The sequence below is a fragment of the Theropithecus gelada genome, chromosome 1 (assembly GCF_003255815.1).
Source record: "Theropithecus gelada isolate Dixy chromosome 1, Tgel_1.0, whole genome shotgun sequence".
Taxonomy (NCBI): Eukaryota; Metazoa; Chordata; class Mammalia; order Primates; family Cercopithecidae; genus Theropithecus; species Theropithecus gelada.
The window spans coordinates 103,142,011-103,163,135 of record NC_037668.1 but is presented as its reverse complement, the minus strand read 5'-3'; the positions used below and the strand labels follow the sequence as shown (position 1 = coordinate 103,163,135).

Here is a 21,125-nt window from a genome sequence, read left to right as displayed (position 1 = left end):
CCATGCATGAAATGTTTAAAGAATTGAAGATAGAATCACAGCTGGACGCAGTGGCTCACACCTGTAATCCCAGCACTTTGGGAAGCTGAGGCAGGTGGATCATGAGGTCAAGAGATCGAGGCCATCCTGCCCAACATGGTGAAACCCCGTGTCTACTAAAAAAAATACAAAAATTAGCTGGGCATGGTGGCACACACCTGTAGTCCCAGCTACTCGGGAGGCTGAGGCACGAGAATCACTCAGGAGGCGAAGGTTGCAGTGAGCTGAGATTGTGCCACTGCACTCCGGCCTGGGTGACAGAGCAAGACTCTGTCTCAGAAAAAAAAAAAAAAAAAAAGTGGAAGGGGGCGGAGCAAGATGGCCGAATAGGAACAGCTCCAGTCTCCAACTCCCAGCGCGAGCGACACAGAAGACCGGTGATTTCTGCATTTTCAACTGAGGTACTGGGTTCATCTCACTGGGGAGTGCCGGACGATCGGTGCTGGTCAGCTGCTGCAGCCCGACCAGCGAGAGCTGAAGCAGGGCGAGGCATCGCCTCACCTGGGAAGCACAAGGGGGAAGGGAATCCCTTTTCCTAGCCAGGGGAACTGAGACACACAACACCTGGAAAATCAGGTAACTCCCACCCCAATATTGCGCTTTAAGCAAACAGGCACACCAGGAGATCATATCCCACACCTGGCCGGGAGGGTCCCACGCCCACGGAGCCTCCCTCATTGCTAGCACAGCAGCCTGTGATCTACCGGCAAGGCAGCAGCGAGGCTGGGGGAGGGGCGCCCGCCATTGCTGAGGCTTAAGTAGGTAAACAAAGCTGCTGGGAAGCTCCAACTGGGTGGAGCTCACAGCAGCCCAAGGAAACCTGCCTGTCTCTGTAGACTCCACCTCTGGGGACAGGGCACAGCTACACAACAACAACAACAACAACAAAAAAAGCAGCAGAAACCTCTGCAGACGCAAACAACTCTGTCTGACAGCTTTGAAGAGAGCAGTGGATCTCCCAACACGGAGGTTGAGATCTGAGAAGGGACAGACTGCCTGCTCATGTAGGTCCCTGACCCCTGAGTAGCCTAACTGGGAGACATCCCCCACTAGGGGCAGTCTGACACCCCACACCTCACAGGGTGGAGTACACCCCTGAGAGGAAGCTTCCAAAGCAAGAATCAGACAGGTACACTCGCTGTTCAGAAATATTCTATCTTCTGCAGCCTCTGCTGCTGATACCCAGGCAAACAGGGTCTGGAGTGGACCTCAAGCAATCTCCAACAGACCTACAGCTGAGGGTCCTGACTGTTAGAAGGAAAACTATCAAACAGGAAGGACACCTACACCAAAACCCCATCAGTACATCACCATCATCAAAGACCAGAGGCAGATAAAACCACAAAGATGGGGAAAAAGCAGGGCAGAAAAGCTGGAAATTCAAAAAATAAGAGCACATCTCCCCCGGCAAAGGAGCGCAGCTCATCGCCAGCAACGGATCAAAGCTGGACGGAGAAAGACTTTGACGAGATGAGAGAAGAAGGCTTCAGTCCATCAAATTTCTCAGAGCTAAAGGAGGAATTACGTACCCAGCGCAAAGAAACTAAAAATCTTGAAAAAAAAGTGGAAGAATTGACGGCTAGAGTAATTAATGCAGAGAAGGTCATAAACGAAATGAAAGAGATGAAAACCATGACACGAGAAATACGTGACAAATGCACAAGCTTCAGTAACCGACTCGATCAACTGGAAGAAAGAGTATCAGCGATTGAGGATCAAATGAATGAAATGAAGCGAGAAGAGAAACCAAAAGAAAAAAGAAGAAAAAGAAATGAACAAAGCCTGCAAGAAGTATGGGATTATGTAAAAAGACCAAATCTACGTCTGATTGGGGTGCCTGAAAGTGAGGGGGAAAATGGAACCAAGTTGGAAAACACTCTTCAGGATATCATCCAGGAGAACTTCCCCAACCTAGTAGGGCAGGCCAACATTCAAATCCAGGAAATACAGAGAACACCACAAAGATACTCCTCGAGAAGAGCAACTCCAAGACACATAATTGCCAGATTCACCAAAGTTGAAATGAAGGAAAAAATCTTAAGGGCAGCCAGAGAGAAGGTCGGGTTACCCACAAAGGGAAGCCCATCAGACTCACAGCAGATCTCTCGGCAGAAACTCTACAAGCCAGAAGAGAGTGGGGGCCAATATTCAACATTCTTAAAGAAAAGAATTTTAAACCCAGAATTTCATATCCAGCCAAACTAAGTTTCATAAGTGAAGGAGAAATAAAATCCTTTACAGATAAGCAAATGCTTAGAGATTTTGTCACCACCAGGCCTGCCTTACAAGAGACCCTGAAGGAAGCACTCAACATGGAAAGGAACAACCGGTACCAGCCATTGCAAAAACATGCCAAAATGTAAAGACCATCGAGGCTAGGAAGAAACTGCATCAACTAACGAGCAAAATAACCAGTTAATATCATAATGGCAGGATCAAGTTCACACATAACAATCTCAACCTTAAATGTAAATGGACTAAATGCTCCAATGAAAAGACACAGACTGGCAAACTGGATAAAGAGTCAAGACCCATCAGTCTGCTGTATTCAGGAGACCCATCTCACACGCAGAGACATACATAGGCTCAAAATAAAGGGATGGAGGAAGATTTACCAAGCAAATGGAGAACAAAAAAAAGCAGGGGTTGCAATCCTAGTCTCTGATAAAACAGACTTTAAACCATCAAAGATCAAAAGAGACAAAGAAGGCCATTACATAATGGTAAAGGGATCAATTCAACAGGAAGAGCTAACTATCCTAAATATATATGCACCCAATACAGGAGCACCCAGATTCATAAAGCAAGTCCTTAGAGACTTACAAAGAGACTTAGACTCCCATACAATAATAATGGGAGACTTCAACACTCCACTGTCAACATTAGACAGATCAACAAGACAGAAAGTTTACAAGGATATCCAGGAATTGAACTCATCTCTGGAGCAAGCAGACCTAATAGACATCTATAGAACTCTCCACCCCAAATCAACAGAATATACATTCTTCTCAGCACCACATCGTACTTACTCCAAAATTGACCATATAATTGGAAGTAAAGCACTCCTCAGCAAATGTACAAGAACAGAAATTATAACAAACTGTCTCTCAGACCACAGTGCAATCAAACTAGAACTCAGGACTAAGAAACTCAATCAAAACCGCTCAACTACATGGAAACTGAACAACCTGCTCCTGAATGACTACTGGGTACATAACGAAATGAAGGCAGAAATAAAGATGTTCTTTGAAACCAATGAGAACAAAGATACAACATACCAGAATCTCTGGGAAACATTTAAAGCAGTGTGTAGAGGGAAATTTATAGCACTAAATGCCCACAAGAGAAAGCAGGAAAGATCTAAAATTGACACTCTAACATCGCAATTAAAAGAACTAGAGAAGCAAGAGCAAACACATTCCAAAGCTAGCAGAAGGCAAGAAATAACTAAGATCAGAGCAGAACTGAAGGAGATAGAGACACAAAAAACCCTCCAAAAAATCAATGAATCCAGGAGTTGGTTTTTTGAAAAGATCAACAAAATTGACAGACCACTAGCAAGACTAATAAAGAAGAAAAGAGAGAAGAATCAAATTGACGCAATTAAAAATGATAAAGGGGATATCACCACCGACCCCACAGAAATACAAACTACCATCAGAGAATACTATAAACACCTCTTCGCAAATAAACTGGAAAACCTAGAAGAAATGGATAATTTCCTGGACACTTACACTCTTCCAAGACTAAACCAGGAAGAAGTTGAATCCCTGAATAGACCAATAGTAGGCTCTGAAATTGAGGCAATAATTAATAGCCTACCAACCAAAAAAAGTCCAGGACCAGATGGATTCACAGCTGAATTCTACTAGAGGTATAAGGAGGAGTTGGTACCATTCCTTCTGAAACTATTCCAATCAATAGAAAAAGAGGCAATCCTCCCTAACTCATTTTATGAGGCCAACATCATCCTGATACCAAAGCCTGGCAGAGACACAACAAAAAAAGAGAATTTTAGACCAATATCCCTGATGAACATCGATGCAAAAATCCTCAATAAAATACTGGCAAACCGGATTCAACAACACATCAAAAAGCTTATCCACCATGATCAAGTGGGCTTCATCCCTGGGATGCAAGGCTGGTTCAACATTCGCAAATCAATAAACATAATCCAGCATATAAACAGAACCAAAGACAAGAACCACATGATTATCTCAATAGATGCAGAAAAGGCTTTTGACAAAATTCAACAGCCCTTCATGCTAAAAACGCTCAATAAATTCGGTATTGATGGAACGTACCTCAAAATAATAAGAGCTATTTATGACAAACCCACAGCCAATATCATACTGAATGGGCAAAAACTGGAAAAATTCCCTTTGAAAACTGGCACAAGACAGGGATGCCCTCTCTCACCACTCCTATTCAACATAGTGTTGGAAGTTCTGGCTAGGGCAATTAGGCAAGAGAAAGAAATCAGGGGTATTCAGTTAGGAAAAGAAGAAGTCAAATTGTCCCTGTTTGCAGATGACATGATTGTATATTTAGAAAACCCCATTGTCTCAGCCCAAAATCTCCTTAAGCTGATAAGCAACTTCAGCAAAGTCTCAGGATACAAAATTAATGTGCAAAAATCACAAGCATTCTTATACACTAGTAACAGACAAACAGAGAGCCAAATCATGAATGAACTTCCATTCACAATTGCTTCAAAGAGAATCAAATACCTAGGAATCCAACTTACAAGGGATGTAAAGGACCTCTTCAAGGAGAACTACAAACCACTGCTCAGTGAAATAAAAGAGGACACAAACAAATGGAAGAACATACCATGCTCATGGATAGGAAGAATCAATATCGTGAAAATGGCCATACTGCCCAAGGTAATTTATAGATTCAATGCCATCCCCATCAAGCTACCAATGAGTTTCTTCACAGAATTGGAAAAACCTGCTTTAAAGTTCATATGGAACCAAAAAAGAGCCCGCATCTCCAAGACAATCCTAAGTCAAAAGAACAAAGCTGGAGGCATCACGCTACCTGACTTCAAACTGTACAACAAGGCTACAGTAACCAAAACAGCATGGTACTGGTACCAAAACAGAGATATAGACCAATGGAACAGAACAGAGTCCTCAGAAATAATACCACACATCTACAGCCATCTGATCTTTGACAAACCTGAGAAAAACAAGAAATGGGGAAAGGATTCCCTATTTAATAAATGGTGCTGGGAAAATTGGCTAGCCATAAGTAGAAAGCTGAAACTGGATCCTTTCCTTACTCCTTATACGAAAATTAATTCAAGATGGATTAGAGACTTAAATGTTAGACCTAATACCATAAAAATCCTAGAGGAAAACCTAGGTAGTACCATTCAGGACATAGGCATGGGCAAAGACTTCATGTCTAAAACACCAAAAGCAATGGCAGCAAAAGCTAAAATTGACAAATGGGATCTAATTAAACTAAAGAGCTTCTGCACAGCAAAAGAAACTACCATCAGAGTGAACAGGCAACCTACAGAATGGGAGAAAATTTTTGCAATCTACTCATCTGACAAAGGGCTAATATCCAGAACCTACAAAGAACTCAAACAAATTTACAAGAAAAAAACAGACAACCCCATCAAAAAGTGGGCAAAGGATATGAACAGACATTTCTCAAAAGAAGACATTCATACAGCCAACAGACATATGAAAAAATGCTCATCATCACTGGCCATCAGAGAAATGCAAATCAAAACCACAATGAGATACCATCTCACAGCAGTTAGAATGGCGATCATTAAAAAGTCAGGAAACAACAGGTGCTGGAGAGGATGTGGAGAAATAGGAACACTTTTACACTGTTGGTGGGATTGTAAACTAGTTCAACCATTATGGAAAACAGTATGGCGATTCCTCAAGGATCTAGAACTAGATGTACCATATGACCCAGCCATCCCATTACTGGGGATATACCCAAAGGATTATAAATTATGCTGCTATAAAGACACATGCACACGTATGTTTATTGCAGCACTATTCACAATAGCAAAGACTTGGAATCAACCCAAATGTCCATCAGTGACAGATTGGATTAAGAAAATGTGGCACATATACACCATGGAATACTATGCAGCCATAAAAAAGGATGAGTTTGCGTCCTTTGTAGGGACATGGATGCAGCTGGAAACCATCATTCTTAGCAAACTATCACAAGAACAGAAAACCAAACACCGCATGTTCTCACTCATAGGTGGGAACTGAACAATGAGATCACTTGGACTCGGGAAGGGGAACATCACACACCGGGGCCTATCATGGGGAGGGGGGAGGGGGGAGGGATTGCATTGGGAGTTATACCTGATGTAAATGACGAGTTGATGGGTGCAGCAGACCAACATGGCACAAGTATACATATGTAACAAACCTGCACGTTATGCACATGTACCCTACAACTTAAAGTATAATAATAATAAATAAATTTTAAAAAAAAAAGTGAATTCATTCATTCATGGACATGGAGTATCATTTGTTCGAAGCTTGGACAACAAAAATAAAAATCAACAAAAATGTCCAGGCATACATGAAGATGAGTCATATAGAACTTTTCAAAATAAAAATGTTATATTAAAAACAAATTGATAAGCTAAACAGCAAAATAGAGAATTAATGAACTGAAATATGAATCTGAAGTAATTATCAAAAATATAGCAGAATGTGACAAGGGGACAAAAATATAATTGTGTGGTTCAAAGAAATAGAAAATAGGTTGAGAAGGGCCTAACATATATCAACCATATTTGAAAGCTCTTGGCTAAGAATTTGCCAGAACTGATGAAACCATGGATCCATAGATATAGGAAGCCCTCATTATACTAAGGAGAGTAAAGGAAGATAAATCCATATCTAGTCATACATTATTCTGTTTATTCAACAAATATCAATTGAACAGCTGGTGTGTACAGACACTATTTTAGACTCTTGATGTACAACAGTAAAGGAACAAAGGTTCTTACTCTCATGATGCTTATAGCTTAAGTAATATATGTATTAGAAGATAGTTATTGCTATGGAAAAAAGAAAAGGTAGAGCAGGTAAGGGGAGATTGAGAGTGCCATGGTAGGGCAAGGAGTGAAAATGGTGGTATTAGTAGGAGGGGTTTTTTGGGGAAAATAAGAAAACACTTGGAAGCAATGGAGTTAGACAGTCAAGATGAAGGAAAAGTTCCAGACAGTGGGTGCAGCTAGAGCAAAGGCCCTATAAGATCAGAGTGTGTTGAAGAAATGGCTGGGAGCCTGGTGTGGATGGGTATACTAAGTAAAGGAAAAAATAGTGGGAGAAGAGGTCATAAAATTTATGAAGGGGACTAGCCTTACAGATTATTATAAAACCTAGGCTTTTACTCTGAATGAAGCAGGGAGGCAATGTAGGACTTTGGGTAGCAGAGAGATGAGATATAATGATTGATCTAGTCCCTGTGTTGAGAATAGACTGTGGTGAGGCAGGAGTAGAAGCAATGAGACCAGTAACGAGATGATTGCAGAAATGTATATGCCAAATGAGGGAAACTCTTGAGGGTGGCCATACATGCTGTTATTTGTATAATAGCTGTATTTGCTGATGTTTTGAATGCAGCTATGAGAGACAGTGAGAAGAAGGAGAGTGATTCCACAGAAATATATGAGATGTAAGAAAAGACAGTGAACAAAGAAAATAAAGTAGTAAGCATGTAGGTAAAGCTAAAAAAACTTTGCCTGCATAAAATAATAATTGCTTTAGACATTGGACACTAGAATTATTATTTTATGCAGGTAAAATTTGTTTAGCTTTACCTACATGCTAACTAATTTATTTAAAATGTACGTAACAAAATTATGGAGAAATAGCGTGGTTGATTATTGAGTAACTAAGGTCTTGTATTTCCTTGTTAACATATTGACTCTAGGCTCATTAAAAAAAAAAAGAACAGATTTTCAAGGTAACTTATTATAAAAATAGAGTAAATAGGCCGGGCGCGGTGGCTCAAGCCTGTAATCCCAGCACTTTGGGAGGCCAAGACGGGCGGATCACGAGGTCACAAGATCAAGACCACTAGCTAACATGGTGAAACCCCGTCTCTACTAAAAAAAATACAAAAAACTAGCCGGGCGAGGTGGCGGGCGCCTGTAGTCCCAGCTACTCGGGAGGCTGAGGCAGGAGAATGGCGTGAACCCAGGAGGCGGAGCTTGCAGTGAGCCGAGATCGCGCCACTGCACTCCAGCCTGGGAGACAGAGCAAGACTCCCGTCTCAAAAAAAAAAAAAAAAAATAGAGTAAATTGCTCAAAACCAGTAGAGAAGAAAAATGGAATATAAGTAAACAAACAAAAAATCATCAATTTTAAAATACAAGAATTGGAAGAAAAGAAGTACAGACACAAAGTAGAATACAAAAGGCAAAATCATAGAAACAAATATAAATATATCAATATATAAAGTATAAATATGTTAAATTCACCAGTTAGAATACAGAGATTGTCAGGTCAGATTAAAATATACACATACAAATTGGAGCTATATATTATTTATAAAAGTTATAAAACATGTAGGGAAGTAAAACATTTGCAAGTGAAGGGATGGAAAGAATATACTAACAATCAATAACAAAAGAAAGTGGAAGAAGACAATAATATCAGACAAAATTTTAGAATGACAGTGTTATGAATAAAAATGATTAAGTTCACTAAACTTGTTGTATCTATTAAAATAACCTCAAAAATCATAGAATTGCAAGGATAAATAAGTAAGTGGATAATAACAAATTAGTATTGGGTATAAACCTTAAGGGGAGTTTTCGATGCATCGTTCTACTGAACAAATACATCATGATGTCCTACTGATGGACATTAAGGCCATTTCTAGTCAAAAGGACATTTAAAGCCAGATGTTGCCATAATTATCAAGACAAATACTGAAAACATTTATATCAAATATAGTAGCACATTTAGACTGTTGGGTTCAAATAAAATATTTGCTGTGTAAATATGTGTCTTGCCTTTGCAGAAATTACATGCTGATCAGTTTCATGTAGATATGTATGATGAGCACATATAGCTCCTATTTCAGAAAATCATATTTTATGTTATTCTGTTTTTCTTTCTTTTTCAAGGAATATGGCACTGTTACCAACAGTACACCAATCTTCAGGAACACCCACGTTCTGTATTAACTGTCTATGACATCGGGATTCAGACTAACATAAGCATGTACTTTGAACTGCAACAAACATGGTTCACATTGAGTGAGTATTTTAAAAACTGGTTTCATTAAAATTGTAATAATGACAAAACATCTTTTTGTCTAAAGGAAAACTTGGGTTGGTATAACCTGTTAAATGTATTTATCACTAGTGTTATAAAAGGTAATGTGTCTATAATCCTCTAACTATAGTAAGTGGAAAAGTCATTGAGGAAAATTTATTGTATAATCTAAGAAAACACTTCCTTACAAGGACCTCAAGACATTTGCCTTCAAATTAAAATTGTTTAGTTGTAGACGTTCAGAGGCATTAACTGGATATCTAAGAAAGATGTTTAAAAAGAAACAAATGTTTGATTTTTCTAACTTATTTATTTATTTATTTATTTATTTATTTATTTATTTATTTATTTATTTAATTTTCTGAGATACGATCTTGCTCCATCACCCAGGCTGGAGTGCAGTGGCACAATCATGGCTAACTTCACCCTTGACCTCCCAAACCCAAGCAATTCTACCACCTCAGCCTCCCAGGTAGCTAGGACCACAGACATGTGCCACCATGCCTAGCTAATTTTTTAAGTTTTTGTAGAGATGGGGTCTCCCTAGGTTGCCTAGGCTGGTCTTGAATCTCTGGGCTCAAGTGATCCTCCCACCTCAGCCTTCTAACATGCTGGCATGAGCCACTGTGCCCAGCCTCAAACTTGTTTTTAAAAAAGAAAAAGGAAAAGGAAAAACAAACAACCATTTTTTCGTAACAAAACATTTAAACCATTTACAGGAATTATGAGTAATAAATATCTGAAAATAAATTTACATTTTTGAAGTGTTTCTTCAAGGTTTTTAATTTCTTAAGGATATTTTTTAATATTAACAAATTTAAATATTTATTTAAATGTAACAAAATTTTTTAAGCAGGGTGATTTCAGAGATGGTTTTAATCTTATATTCCTAGAATGGTGTTATTACAATACTCCTTGTAAGATTCGTGTTCTTTAATCAAGATTTTCAAAATAGTCTCTGACTACATGTTGTTTTTTTAAAAAATCATCTTCATATTCTTGAATTTAGAGAGCCAGACGAGACACATTCAAGGCAGCCTGGTAAGAAGCCCAGAAAGAACCTCAGAAGGGAGCAATATCTCGGTGGGGCATCATGATTCCAGGCATGGGTCCCATTCCCACCAATTTGAAAACCTGACTTTGCCACTTCATTTGAGGATCCTCAGGCTTTCAAGGACAAGCTCATGTTAAGTCACCAAAGCACCCTATATTTGTTTACATCATTAGGATAGTCTCCTGGTGACCAAAGTGCAGATATTTTCCATATAGGACACTACCTTCCTGGGATCAGAGCACCTGGAAAGCAAGATTACCAATCAGAAGCTATTTTAGCAAAGGGGCTCAGACGGCGGTGGGAGATGCTTTCCTCAGACGATGCCAACCTTGATGACCTAGCTGAGCAGCACAGATGTCCCTCCCAGATTCCTTCCCCACCACATTTAGTTTTTCTCTTAAAAAAAAAAAAAAAAAAACACTCGATCAAACTCCAACTTCTTACTGTTTGGCTTCTCATTTCTAGCTCTCATGCAGACTAATATCCTTCACTGACATCTTTTTTCCAAATACGTTATAGAATTGTTTCATTTATAACTTTTTAACTGCAAAAATCAGGCATCCTCATCAGGATCAGGGAATTGCACCCTCATCATTTTTGCTGAATTTAAATGATTCCACATCTCTTCAGCAACCCACTTACTGTTGTCTATTATTTCTAAAGTGACAAATGTCACCCATTATGTATTGAAACTTCTAGTTTTACTCTTAGATGGATCTTAGTTACAGGTTCTGTGCCCACCCCCTGCTGTCTCATAAGACCCTTCCACACAAGCACCATTGAGGTGATCAGAATCTGCCATTGGAAAAGTAAAGATATGTACCTTTAGGAAAATACAGAGCTTATTAGAATTTTCAATTCTAGGGATACTGAAAACTCAAATAAGCCTCCGCTTTCTTAACTCACTTTTCAGACTTTAATTGATTACTTGCTCTGTGTTTGGACAAAATTCTAGGCACCAAAAACAAAAGCATATATGTGAAATTACACTCATTAACACAAACACTGAAAGTAGGCAGAGTTATAAATACCAAAATTGTAATTTCATGAGTTCTACTTTGTGTTCAGAGATGGTTCTATTCACATTTCTGCTATTAACTATGAACTCGTGTATATCTCTTAGCCCCCAGGGGTCAGCCTCACCCTTTGTTAAGTTACAGTTATACTGATGACTCTATAGGGCATCAAATATATTTATATTATTTACTCTGATTCAAACAAAAGGGGAGATATAGGATAGTCATGTGTTGCTTAATGAGAGAAATATGTTCCGAGAAATGTATTGTTAGGCAATTTTTTTCATTGTATAAACATTATAGAGTATACTTATGCAAACCTAGATGGTATAGCCTACTACACTCTTAGGCTACATGTAATAGCCTATTGCTCCTAGTCTACAAGCCCATACAGCATGTTACTCTGCTGAATACTGTAGGAAATTATAATACAATGCCAAAAGTCTGTATATCTAAACATAGGAAAGATACAGTAAAGATATGGCATAAAAGATTTTCTAAAATGGTACCCAAGTAAAGAGTGTTTACCATGAATGGAGCTTGCAGATCTGGAAGGTGTTCTGGGTGTCAGTGAGTGGTGAGTGAATGTGAAGAGCATTACTGTACACTACTGTAGACTTTATAAGCACTGTACATGTAGGCTACAGTACATTTATTAAAAACTTTCTTCAATAATTAACCTTAGCTTACTATAACTTTTTTACTTTATAAATTTTTAATTTTTTTAACTTTTTGACTTTTATAACATTTAGCTTTAATTTTTGACTCTTTTATAATAACACTTATACAAACAGCTATACAAAAACATTTTCTTTCTTTGCTTTCTAATTCTAAAAGCTTTTTCTATTTTTAAGGTGTGGTTTTTTTTTTTCACTTTCAATAAATTTTGTTAAAAATGGAGGCACAGACCAGGCGTGGTGACTCATGCTTATAATCATAGCACTTTGGGAGGCCAAGGTGGGAGGATCGTTTGAGCCCAGGAGTTCAAGACCAGCCTGGGCAACAGAGTGAGACCCTGTCTCTATTTATTTTATTTAAAAAATTAGAAACAAAAACCAAAAATTTAAAGACACAAATATATACATTATCCTAGACCTACACAAGGTCAGGATCATCAATATCACTTTCCTCCACCTCCACATCTTGTCCCACTGGAAGGTCTTTGGGGATAATAAAAAACATGAAGCTGTCATCTCCTATGATAACAATGCCTTCTTCTGGAATATTCCTGAAAGACCCACTTGAAGCTAGTTTAAAGATAACTTTTTTATAGCAAGTAGTGGGAGTGCACTCTGAAATAACAAAAAGTATTGTGCAGTAAATACATAAAACAATAACAAACTCATTCCTTGCTATTATCAAGCATTATATGCTATACATACTTGTATGTGCTGTACTTTTATATGATGGTCAGCACAACAGGTTTGTTTACACCGACATCACTCCAAACACATGAGTAATGCATTGCAGTATGATGCCACTGGGCAATAGGAATTTTTCAGCTCCATTATAATCTTACAGGACTGGCATTGTGTATGCAGTCCATTGTTAACCAAAACATTGTCATGCAGTGCATGACTGTATGTAAGTTCAAAAGACAGTTATATTTCTCTAATGTAATTATTTTGAGTGTGCAATTTTATAAAGGTGGAAGTTAAATACACAGTTTTTAACAGTGCAATGTCATAATATAAAGTGATTCTTATATGTATTATCTTTATAGGTTCATTCAAAGAAGATAACAATTTTAGCATAATATGGTTACACGCCACAATTTTGGGTTCAAATTAGTGTTTTAAGAGAATAAAATGTACATGAAAACATAAATACATAGTATAACTAAAGGAAGATTTAGAAGTGAGATGATACACTACTAAGATATTTGTATACCTCTGGGTGAACTTCTACTTACTTGGAGACAGTAACTGATGTGTGATGTGTCAGAATTTTAGTAATATAATAATAGAATGAAATAATGAGCTCTCCATCAACAGAACTGTTCAGGCATGAGCTAAATAACCATCCAGCAAGGAGGTTAGAGACTGGATTCTTTCACAAGTGGGAATTTAAGTTTCCATTAAGTTCCTTTTACAATTTTAGATTATTTTTCTTGATTTTAAGATCCATACCTTTTACTTTTTAACATTTCTGAAATCAGGATGCATCTTAAAATTATTGAATAAACATTTAATGAAGTGTTTCTTTACTTTTCCTAAAAAGTTATTATTTAATTAAGGATATGCCTTAGAAATGAGGAAATATAATAATTGATGGTATTTGGCATCAAGTTTAAAAAAACTTATTCAGGCTAGCTGAAGAGAAAAGAAAACTGGAACAGGCTGAGAGCAAAGCAGACAGTATTTACTGTAAGGATATAGAAGTGCCTTGTCAAACTCAAAAAAGCAGAAAGCTAGCTGGACTTCAAAGTTTACTTGGAGTCAGGAAATGAAAGCCAAAAAGAACCCAAGATTTCCTCTCCTTGCTGTCTTGCTTTATACATCTACACTTTATTCTTTCTTTGCAGATTCACTTATTTCACATAAAGATGGTTTTAACACAGTTTGTATAACCTACAATTCAAGATTTATAAACTTCAAGACTAAATAAATTAAGTTTACTGAACTAGGTTCCCTTAGTTTCAATTCTAATACTTATATTGGCCAAGTTGGGTTAAGTTTACACCCTGATTCCATCAATGGTGGCCATAGTGCAAAGAATCACAATAATGGGACAGCCACGAACCTGCCCTGCCAGCCAGCAAGGACAATTAAGAGGCGTTATGAGGAAAGTGAACAGCTCAAAACATGTCTTCTGTATATTGTCTTACTCAGTGAATTAAAGGCGAAAACATCTAAAATAGAACTACCTAAAGCAGCCCTTCCCTTTTTCCATTCCTATTTTCTAAGTTCTACAAATTGTGTGAAATGCTTTTATGGATGAGATGAACCCTTTCCAAAAGAGATGTTCAAGCTCTTGCTAAAGGCTTTAATCTAGATTTCATAGGATTTTGTGAAAGTTAATTTCTAAGATTGGCATTTTTGGAGAGATAACACTGCTTAGATTATGAGGTGTCAAAATTGGCAGAAATAATCATAAAGTTCAATCCTAGCATTTGCAGGGAAGGTTTGTTTCCATATCTACTTGTATTACAGACTGATTTTTTTTTCCTGTTCAAAGTGATAATACTCTGCATCATTGAAGTGATTGTCATCCTCATGCTGATCTTCCTCAGGAATCGAATCCGAGTCGCCATTATCCTGCTGAAGGAAGGAAGCAAGTAAGGCCCTTAATGTAGAAACTCGGCTAAAGTGTATCAGTCAGTAAAATCAGTCACTGTCCCTTGCATAAATATCTCACCTATTTTCCTTTTAAGATCACTTTTGGCTGGGCGCGGTGGCTCACGCCTGTAATCCCAGCACTTTGGGAGGCCGAGGCAGGCGGATCACCTGAGGTCGGGAGTTTGAGACCAGCCTGACCAACATGGAGAAACCCCGTCTCTATTAAAGATACAAAATTAGCCGGGTGTGGTGGCACATGCCTGTAATCCCAGCTACTTGGGAGGCTGAGGCAAGAGAATCACTTGAACCGGGAGGCAGAGGTTGTGGTGAGCTGAGATCGTGACATTGCACTCCAGCCTGGGCAACAAGACATTTAAAAGAAAGCATCTTCCATTCAGGCAAACTTGTTCAAGTTCACACTCTACCACTTATTAGAAAGATCACCACTAACATGTCCTTTAATATCCCCAAGCCTCAATAATCATAGGGTAAAATAAGTGTAAAACCTATTCAGTCTATGTATTAGCAGTTTTTGAACACCAAATATGTGTTAGGAGAATGATACACGTGAAAGTAAGTGACAAAGTGCTATATAAAAGTTAGCTAGATTACATGTTATATTATTTTCATACTGGGTCATATGTTCATATTAATGGTTGGGATTATTTGCAAAGCTTTAAATCACCACAGTTCTATAAAGTCAATTATATGCTATTGCCACTTCTGAGTGATGTAATTTTCTAATAGACAGGACAACTGATTCTAGGAGCACCAGACTATACATTTCATATCTAAAGCTCATAATTTAGGAACACTTTATACCAAGAGTCATTTTTATTTTTTAAAAGTTACAAAATAAACACTAAATATTTCATAAAATTCATGCCAAGAGATGATAACACCTATAGTTTCCACACTATTCCAAAAGGTCATTCAAGAATAATACTGTGAACTTTTTAATAATGCATGGAAGTAACTGGGAAATCATTATTATAAAGCCAAAAACCCATGCTCTCCATTTAGTGTGATAGAAACTACATTGTTAATGACCAAGAACCAAATTATTTTTAACAGTCTTTAAGGATTATTTGAACAAAATTACCATAGTATTATTTTTATTATAATAGTGCCACCTGAAGTCACTGGTTTAAATAGTTAACAAGCAGTTAGTTAAACTCTTGCTCCTTCCCTCAATAACCTATCATTAACCACTGAAAACTACTGATTTTCTGTGTTTATTTCTTAAGGAGTATGATATTGTACAGTTCACTGTAACTTGCTCCACTTGTTTCACTTCTAAATGTGCATTTGTGTGAGTATATATGTTTATGTTAAAGGGCCGGTAAAACTGAAACAGGCTGGTAGTTTACTCAGGGGGTAATAAGGACTGAAATAAATAGGTGTGAGAATACAGGGTAAACCTAAGGAGACACAATAATTCACTTAACAGCAGTGTACGAAGAAAAGAGAAAACAGGATAGCTTAAATAGTGAGGGGGGGGGGAAGGTAGCAAATACAAAATAATCTAAGCATCAATGCATTAGGAGTGATAAGATTTTCATCTTATTTCTCAATGACCATATGAAACAGTATTGTGTTTAATCCAGTGTCATATGCTGAAAAGATCATGTAACAGAAGTCATTAGAAGTAATGCAGTCAGATAGCGAACATTTCACAAGCCATGTCCTATTAGAAAATATCAAAGAAATTATTATCCTTGATAATTATATTTTACAAAATTGCACTTTAGAAATAATATTTTCAAATATAATTTGAATTTATAATTTAAAAATACATTTAACTACAAATAGACATTATATATTCCACAGAAAAAAGAATAAGGAATTACCTGAAGGGTTGCTATGTGGAAAAAATGGTAAAATGGTCGTTTCTTCCCCAGAAGTTAGAGGATATAAGTTGCAAATAGGCAGATAAGGAAGAAATTTTTAATATCTTGATAAGAAAATAGAATAAGCCATATCATGTAAAAGTAAGTACCCATCACTCAGTGTGTTCACCAAAGGCTAGTGAACACATTCTGAAGAAGTATAGGGGATTCCTGAATTAGTGGGGCATTCGCACAGTGTAACACATGATCTTCAAGGTCTCCTTCAATTTTAAAAGTCTAAGAATCTAAACAAAAGGAAGAAATGTCATGATTGCAATGTATCAAATCTTTATGGATCAGACGGTAGCAACCAAAGAGAGGAAAATTTGAGGGACTTTAGGCAGGAGTCTAACATGTGCATCGGAAAAACGCCTCAACTTACTTTTAAAAATAAGTAAATAAATAAATAAAAATGTAAAACCAACTGAGAATATGCCAGAATGATCACCAAAAAAGAGTCCGTGGTTATTACCAGTTTTCTTAGAATTAATTCAGTGTAAATCTTATTTCTAGTTTTAACAATCATTTTGAATTTCAACTATTTGTTTTATTTCAGAGCCATTGGATACGTTCCTAGTACATTAGTCTATCCAGCTTTAACTTTCATTTTGCTCTCAATCTGTATTTGCTACTGGGTCGTGACAGCAGTGTATCCTTTGGTAACTGGCCTCTGTAAACCTCAGGTTCACATGACTATTCGTGAACCAGGAGTTTGTGTTCAGTGTTTTCTATCCTTGGGAAGATGAGGAATATACTAAGAAATAACTAATTTTTTTCCCCAAACTCAAAAAACGTTTCAATCTACTGATTGAATTTCCCCTCAAATAGTTCATATTGTAGATTTGTTTTATTTTGTCTCCACATGATATTGCTCCTTAGCAATAAGCCAAGAAAACTCCTATACATTTTACTGTTTTTAAGGGGCCGCTCTGTGCAGCTGGCCCACATTACATTAATCTAGGCCTGAAAAATAGATGAATATTATTAAAATATTAGGCATTTTTGAAGTTAATTTCTCATGCACTTTTGAGTCGTCTGTATTATTTTCTTGTCCATTTATTTTCAATCTACCAGCAAATAGCTTATCCTTAATGGAGTCTATTCAGTTTCTTGGCGACATCAGGGGTACCCGTGTACAAAGTCATAGCTCCAGAGGGGCATTGTATACATGAAAATCAAACCTGTGACCCAGAGGTAAGTACAAGAAACTCTGTCATTTACTTACTGCAATATAGACTTCGGCTGTAATTCATTTTGTAGGTGTTGTAGGAATTGTCCCGAAGCAGAGATCCTATGCACTGATGGGGACAACTATGTGCTGAAGGGCAGTGTGCATCAGGTAAGCAGGAGAGTATTGAAAACAGTGGGCGCAATGGAGAGAAAGCACTGTATTTCCTGAGTGTGCCTGTCCTACCATATACCCAAGACCACAGAAAGTAGGTATGGTCAACAACAACACTGATAAATGTGAAATTATAGTGGGTGCAGATTATGAGCATTTGATGAAAATTGGGATACTTTCCAGAGCTCATTAGAGAATTATATAAAGTGATATAACAGCAAATAGAGGAGTAAGAGCAGGAGCTAATGGGAAAAAAACAGGACACACAATTAAGGGGAAGAGGAAAACACAGGGAGCTGTTATCTTGGAGTGACATTTAATATTATGTCCTTGTGCTCTTTTTTCTGAATGCAGATTTTTAATACAACTGAAATTGCCAAAGCTTGCCCTGGGGCTCTGTGTAACTTTGCTTTCTATGGTGGAAAGAGCTTGTACCATCAATACATCCCTACCTTCCATGTATACAACTTATTTGTCTTTCTCTGGCTTATAAACTTCGTCATTGCATTGGGTCAGTGTGCCCTTGCTGGTGCATTCGCTACTTATTACTGGGCCATGAAAAAGCCTGATGACATCCCACGATATCCACTTTTTACTGCATTTGGGCGAGCCATACGGTAAGTTCCAGGTTGAAACCTACACCTATCTTGTCAGTTACATTTGATGTGCTTGTAATTCAGTCTTGGCTCATTAATTCAAGTGGCAAGGTACAAATGAAATCAAAGGTGCAAATCAAAATTCATGGATGCCCATTGGTTTTGTCTGGTTTTATAGCCGGTTTTACAATCCCTACCCAAGCCAATTTCCTTCTAAATGCTATAGGGTATTAGAGAGAGAAAGAGATAGAGGAGGATACCAAATGCAAGATCAAGGTTTAACTTGGCTCTGTGTCTCCATTGAGCAATACAAACATCCTATTTTATGATGATAGACTATTGGTGTCATTTATGCTGATGAAGGGTAAGACAGATGTATATGGCTTAAAATCCTCTATAGAGACTTTTATATCTAAATAAGAGAGTGCAAAAGGCTCTTTGTTGTTGATCCTTCTGCAGATACCTTTTACTTGTGAAAATTATTCAATTAGCATCCTTTTAAATAATAGTATTAAGTTTTAACTTATTCTCATTTTATTTTTGTGCAGATATCACACAGGATCCCTAGCATTTGGATCTTTAATTATTGCATTAATTCAAATGTTTAAAATTGTCCTAGAATACTTGGACCACCGTCTTAAACGTAAGATTTCAGACGTCCTGACTTTTGTGAAGATAATCAATTGGGTCGGGGGTCGGAGGAGACCTGATGATTATAACTTGGACTAGGGTAATAAGGATGAAAGCGCATGTTTGGGACCTGTTCTGTTCTGAAGGAAAACCAGAGAGAGCTTGCTGAAGGAGCGGATGTCAGGGGAGGGGAGGGACAGTGGTGAAGGAAAGAGAGAAAAGGTGTGTGATCCTATTCATTAAGCTTTGGAAGCCAGAAGAAACAAATTTCAAAAAGGAGATTAAGAATTCTGTTTTGAGATGTTATTGTTGAGAAGCATGATGGAGATGTCAGGTTGGCAGCTCCAAGTCTGTAGTTCAGGTCAGGTTAGGCTTAAAATATAAATGTGGGTGTCACAGGCATAAATCTTCATACCTGATGTATATTGTTTACAAACACATACACTTTGCTTGGAATGCACCTTAAAATATTTTATTATTAATATCAGAAACAGATTTGAAAAGGCACAAAAAAGCTGGAAGACTCACACTTCCTGATTTCAAAACTTATTATAAATCTACAGCAATCAAAAGAGTGTGGTACTAGCATAAGGACAGACATATAGAGGTAAAATAAAACAGAAATCCCAAAACTAACTCTCACATATAAGACCATTCAATGGAAAAAGGTCGGTCTTTTCAACTAATGGTGCTGGGAAAATGGGATATCCACATGCAAAAGAATGAAGTTCAGCCTTATCTTATATTAATATACAAAAATTAACTAAAAATGGATCAAAGAGCTAAACAAAATCACTAAAACTGTAAAACTCTTAGAAGAAAACATAAGTTGAAAGCTTCATGACATTGGATTTGGTGATTATTTCTTAGTACACCAGAAGCATAGGCAACAAAAGAAAAATAAATCGAACTTCATCAAATTTAAAAACATTTATTTAACAAAGAACACTACCAAGAGAGTGAAAAGACAGCCCACATGATGGAAGAAAATATTTTCAAATCATATGCCAGATAAGGGATTCATATCCAGAATATATAAGAACTTCTACAACTCAACAGCAAAATAATCAACCCAGTTCAAAAATGGACAAAGAACTTGAATAGACATTTCTCCAAAAACGATATACAAATGGACAATGAGGACATGAAAAGATGCTTAATATCACTAGTCATTAGGGAAATGCAAATCAAAACCACAATGAGATAGCACTCCATACACATTAGAATGGCTATTATATATATATATATAAACCAAGAATAGAAAACAGAAAATAACAAGTGTCGGAGAATGTGGAGAAATTGGAACCCTTGTGTATTGCTGGAGGGAATGTCAAATGATGTAGTCACTGTAGAAAACAGTATAGGAGTTTCTAAAAAAATTTAAAATATAATTTTATATGACCGAGAAACCCCATATCTAGATATATATGAAAAGAATTGAAAGAAGGAACTCAAACAGATACTTGCACATCACTGTTCATAACAGCATTATTCGGAATAGGCAGAAGGTATAAACAACCCAAATTCCAATCAACAAATGAATAAACAAAATGTGTTATATACATACAATGAAATATTATTCAACCTGAAAAAGGAATGAAATGATGAACCTTGACAACATCATGCTAAATGAAATAAGCAAGATACAAAAGGATAAATATTGTATGATTCCTCTTATTTGAAGCACCTAGAAGAAGCAATTTTATACATAAAAAATATATCATAGAGTTTACTAGGGGCTGGGGGATGAGGGGAATGAGAAGTTACTGTTGAAGGGCATAGAATTTCTATTTGAGATTTTAAAGTTCTGGAAATGGATAGCAGTGATGGTTGTACAACATTATGAATGTACTCAATGCCACTGAACTGTAAACTTACAAATGGTTAAAATGGCAAATTTTATATTATGTATATTTTATAACAATACAAAATTTGAAATCTCATTTTAAATGTTGTATTATCATTTATTTTGATTGATAAGGTTCAGCTGCAAA

The 21,125-nt window shown here is 37.1% G+C and overlaps 1 protein-coding gene across 3 annotated transcripts in view; it reads left to right on the top strand.

Annotated features, from left to right (window-relative positions):
* Window positions 1–21,125, top strand: part of SLC44A5 (solute carrier family 44 member 5) — a 412,555-nt gene that overhangs the window by 377,184 nt on the left and 14,246 nt on the right. For all 3 annotated transcript variants that reach the window (XM_025392182.1, XM_025392189.1, XM_025392173.1), the window contains 6 exons: window positions 9,176–9,307; window positions 14,574–14,673; window positions 17,120–17,212; window positions 17,670–17,757; window positions 18,260–18,522; window positions 19,050–19,144. In XM_025392182.1, coding sequence (XP_025247967.1) covers window positions 9,176–9,307; window positions 14,574–14,673; window positions 17,120–17,212; window positions 17,670–17,757; window positions 18,260–18,522; window positions 19,050–19,144 — 771 coding nt within the window. The remainder of the gene's footprint in view (window positions 1–9,175; window positions 9,308–14,573; window positions 14,674–17,119; window positions 17,213–17,669; window positions 17,758–18,259; window positions 18,523–19,049; window positions 19,145–21,125) is intronic.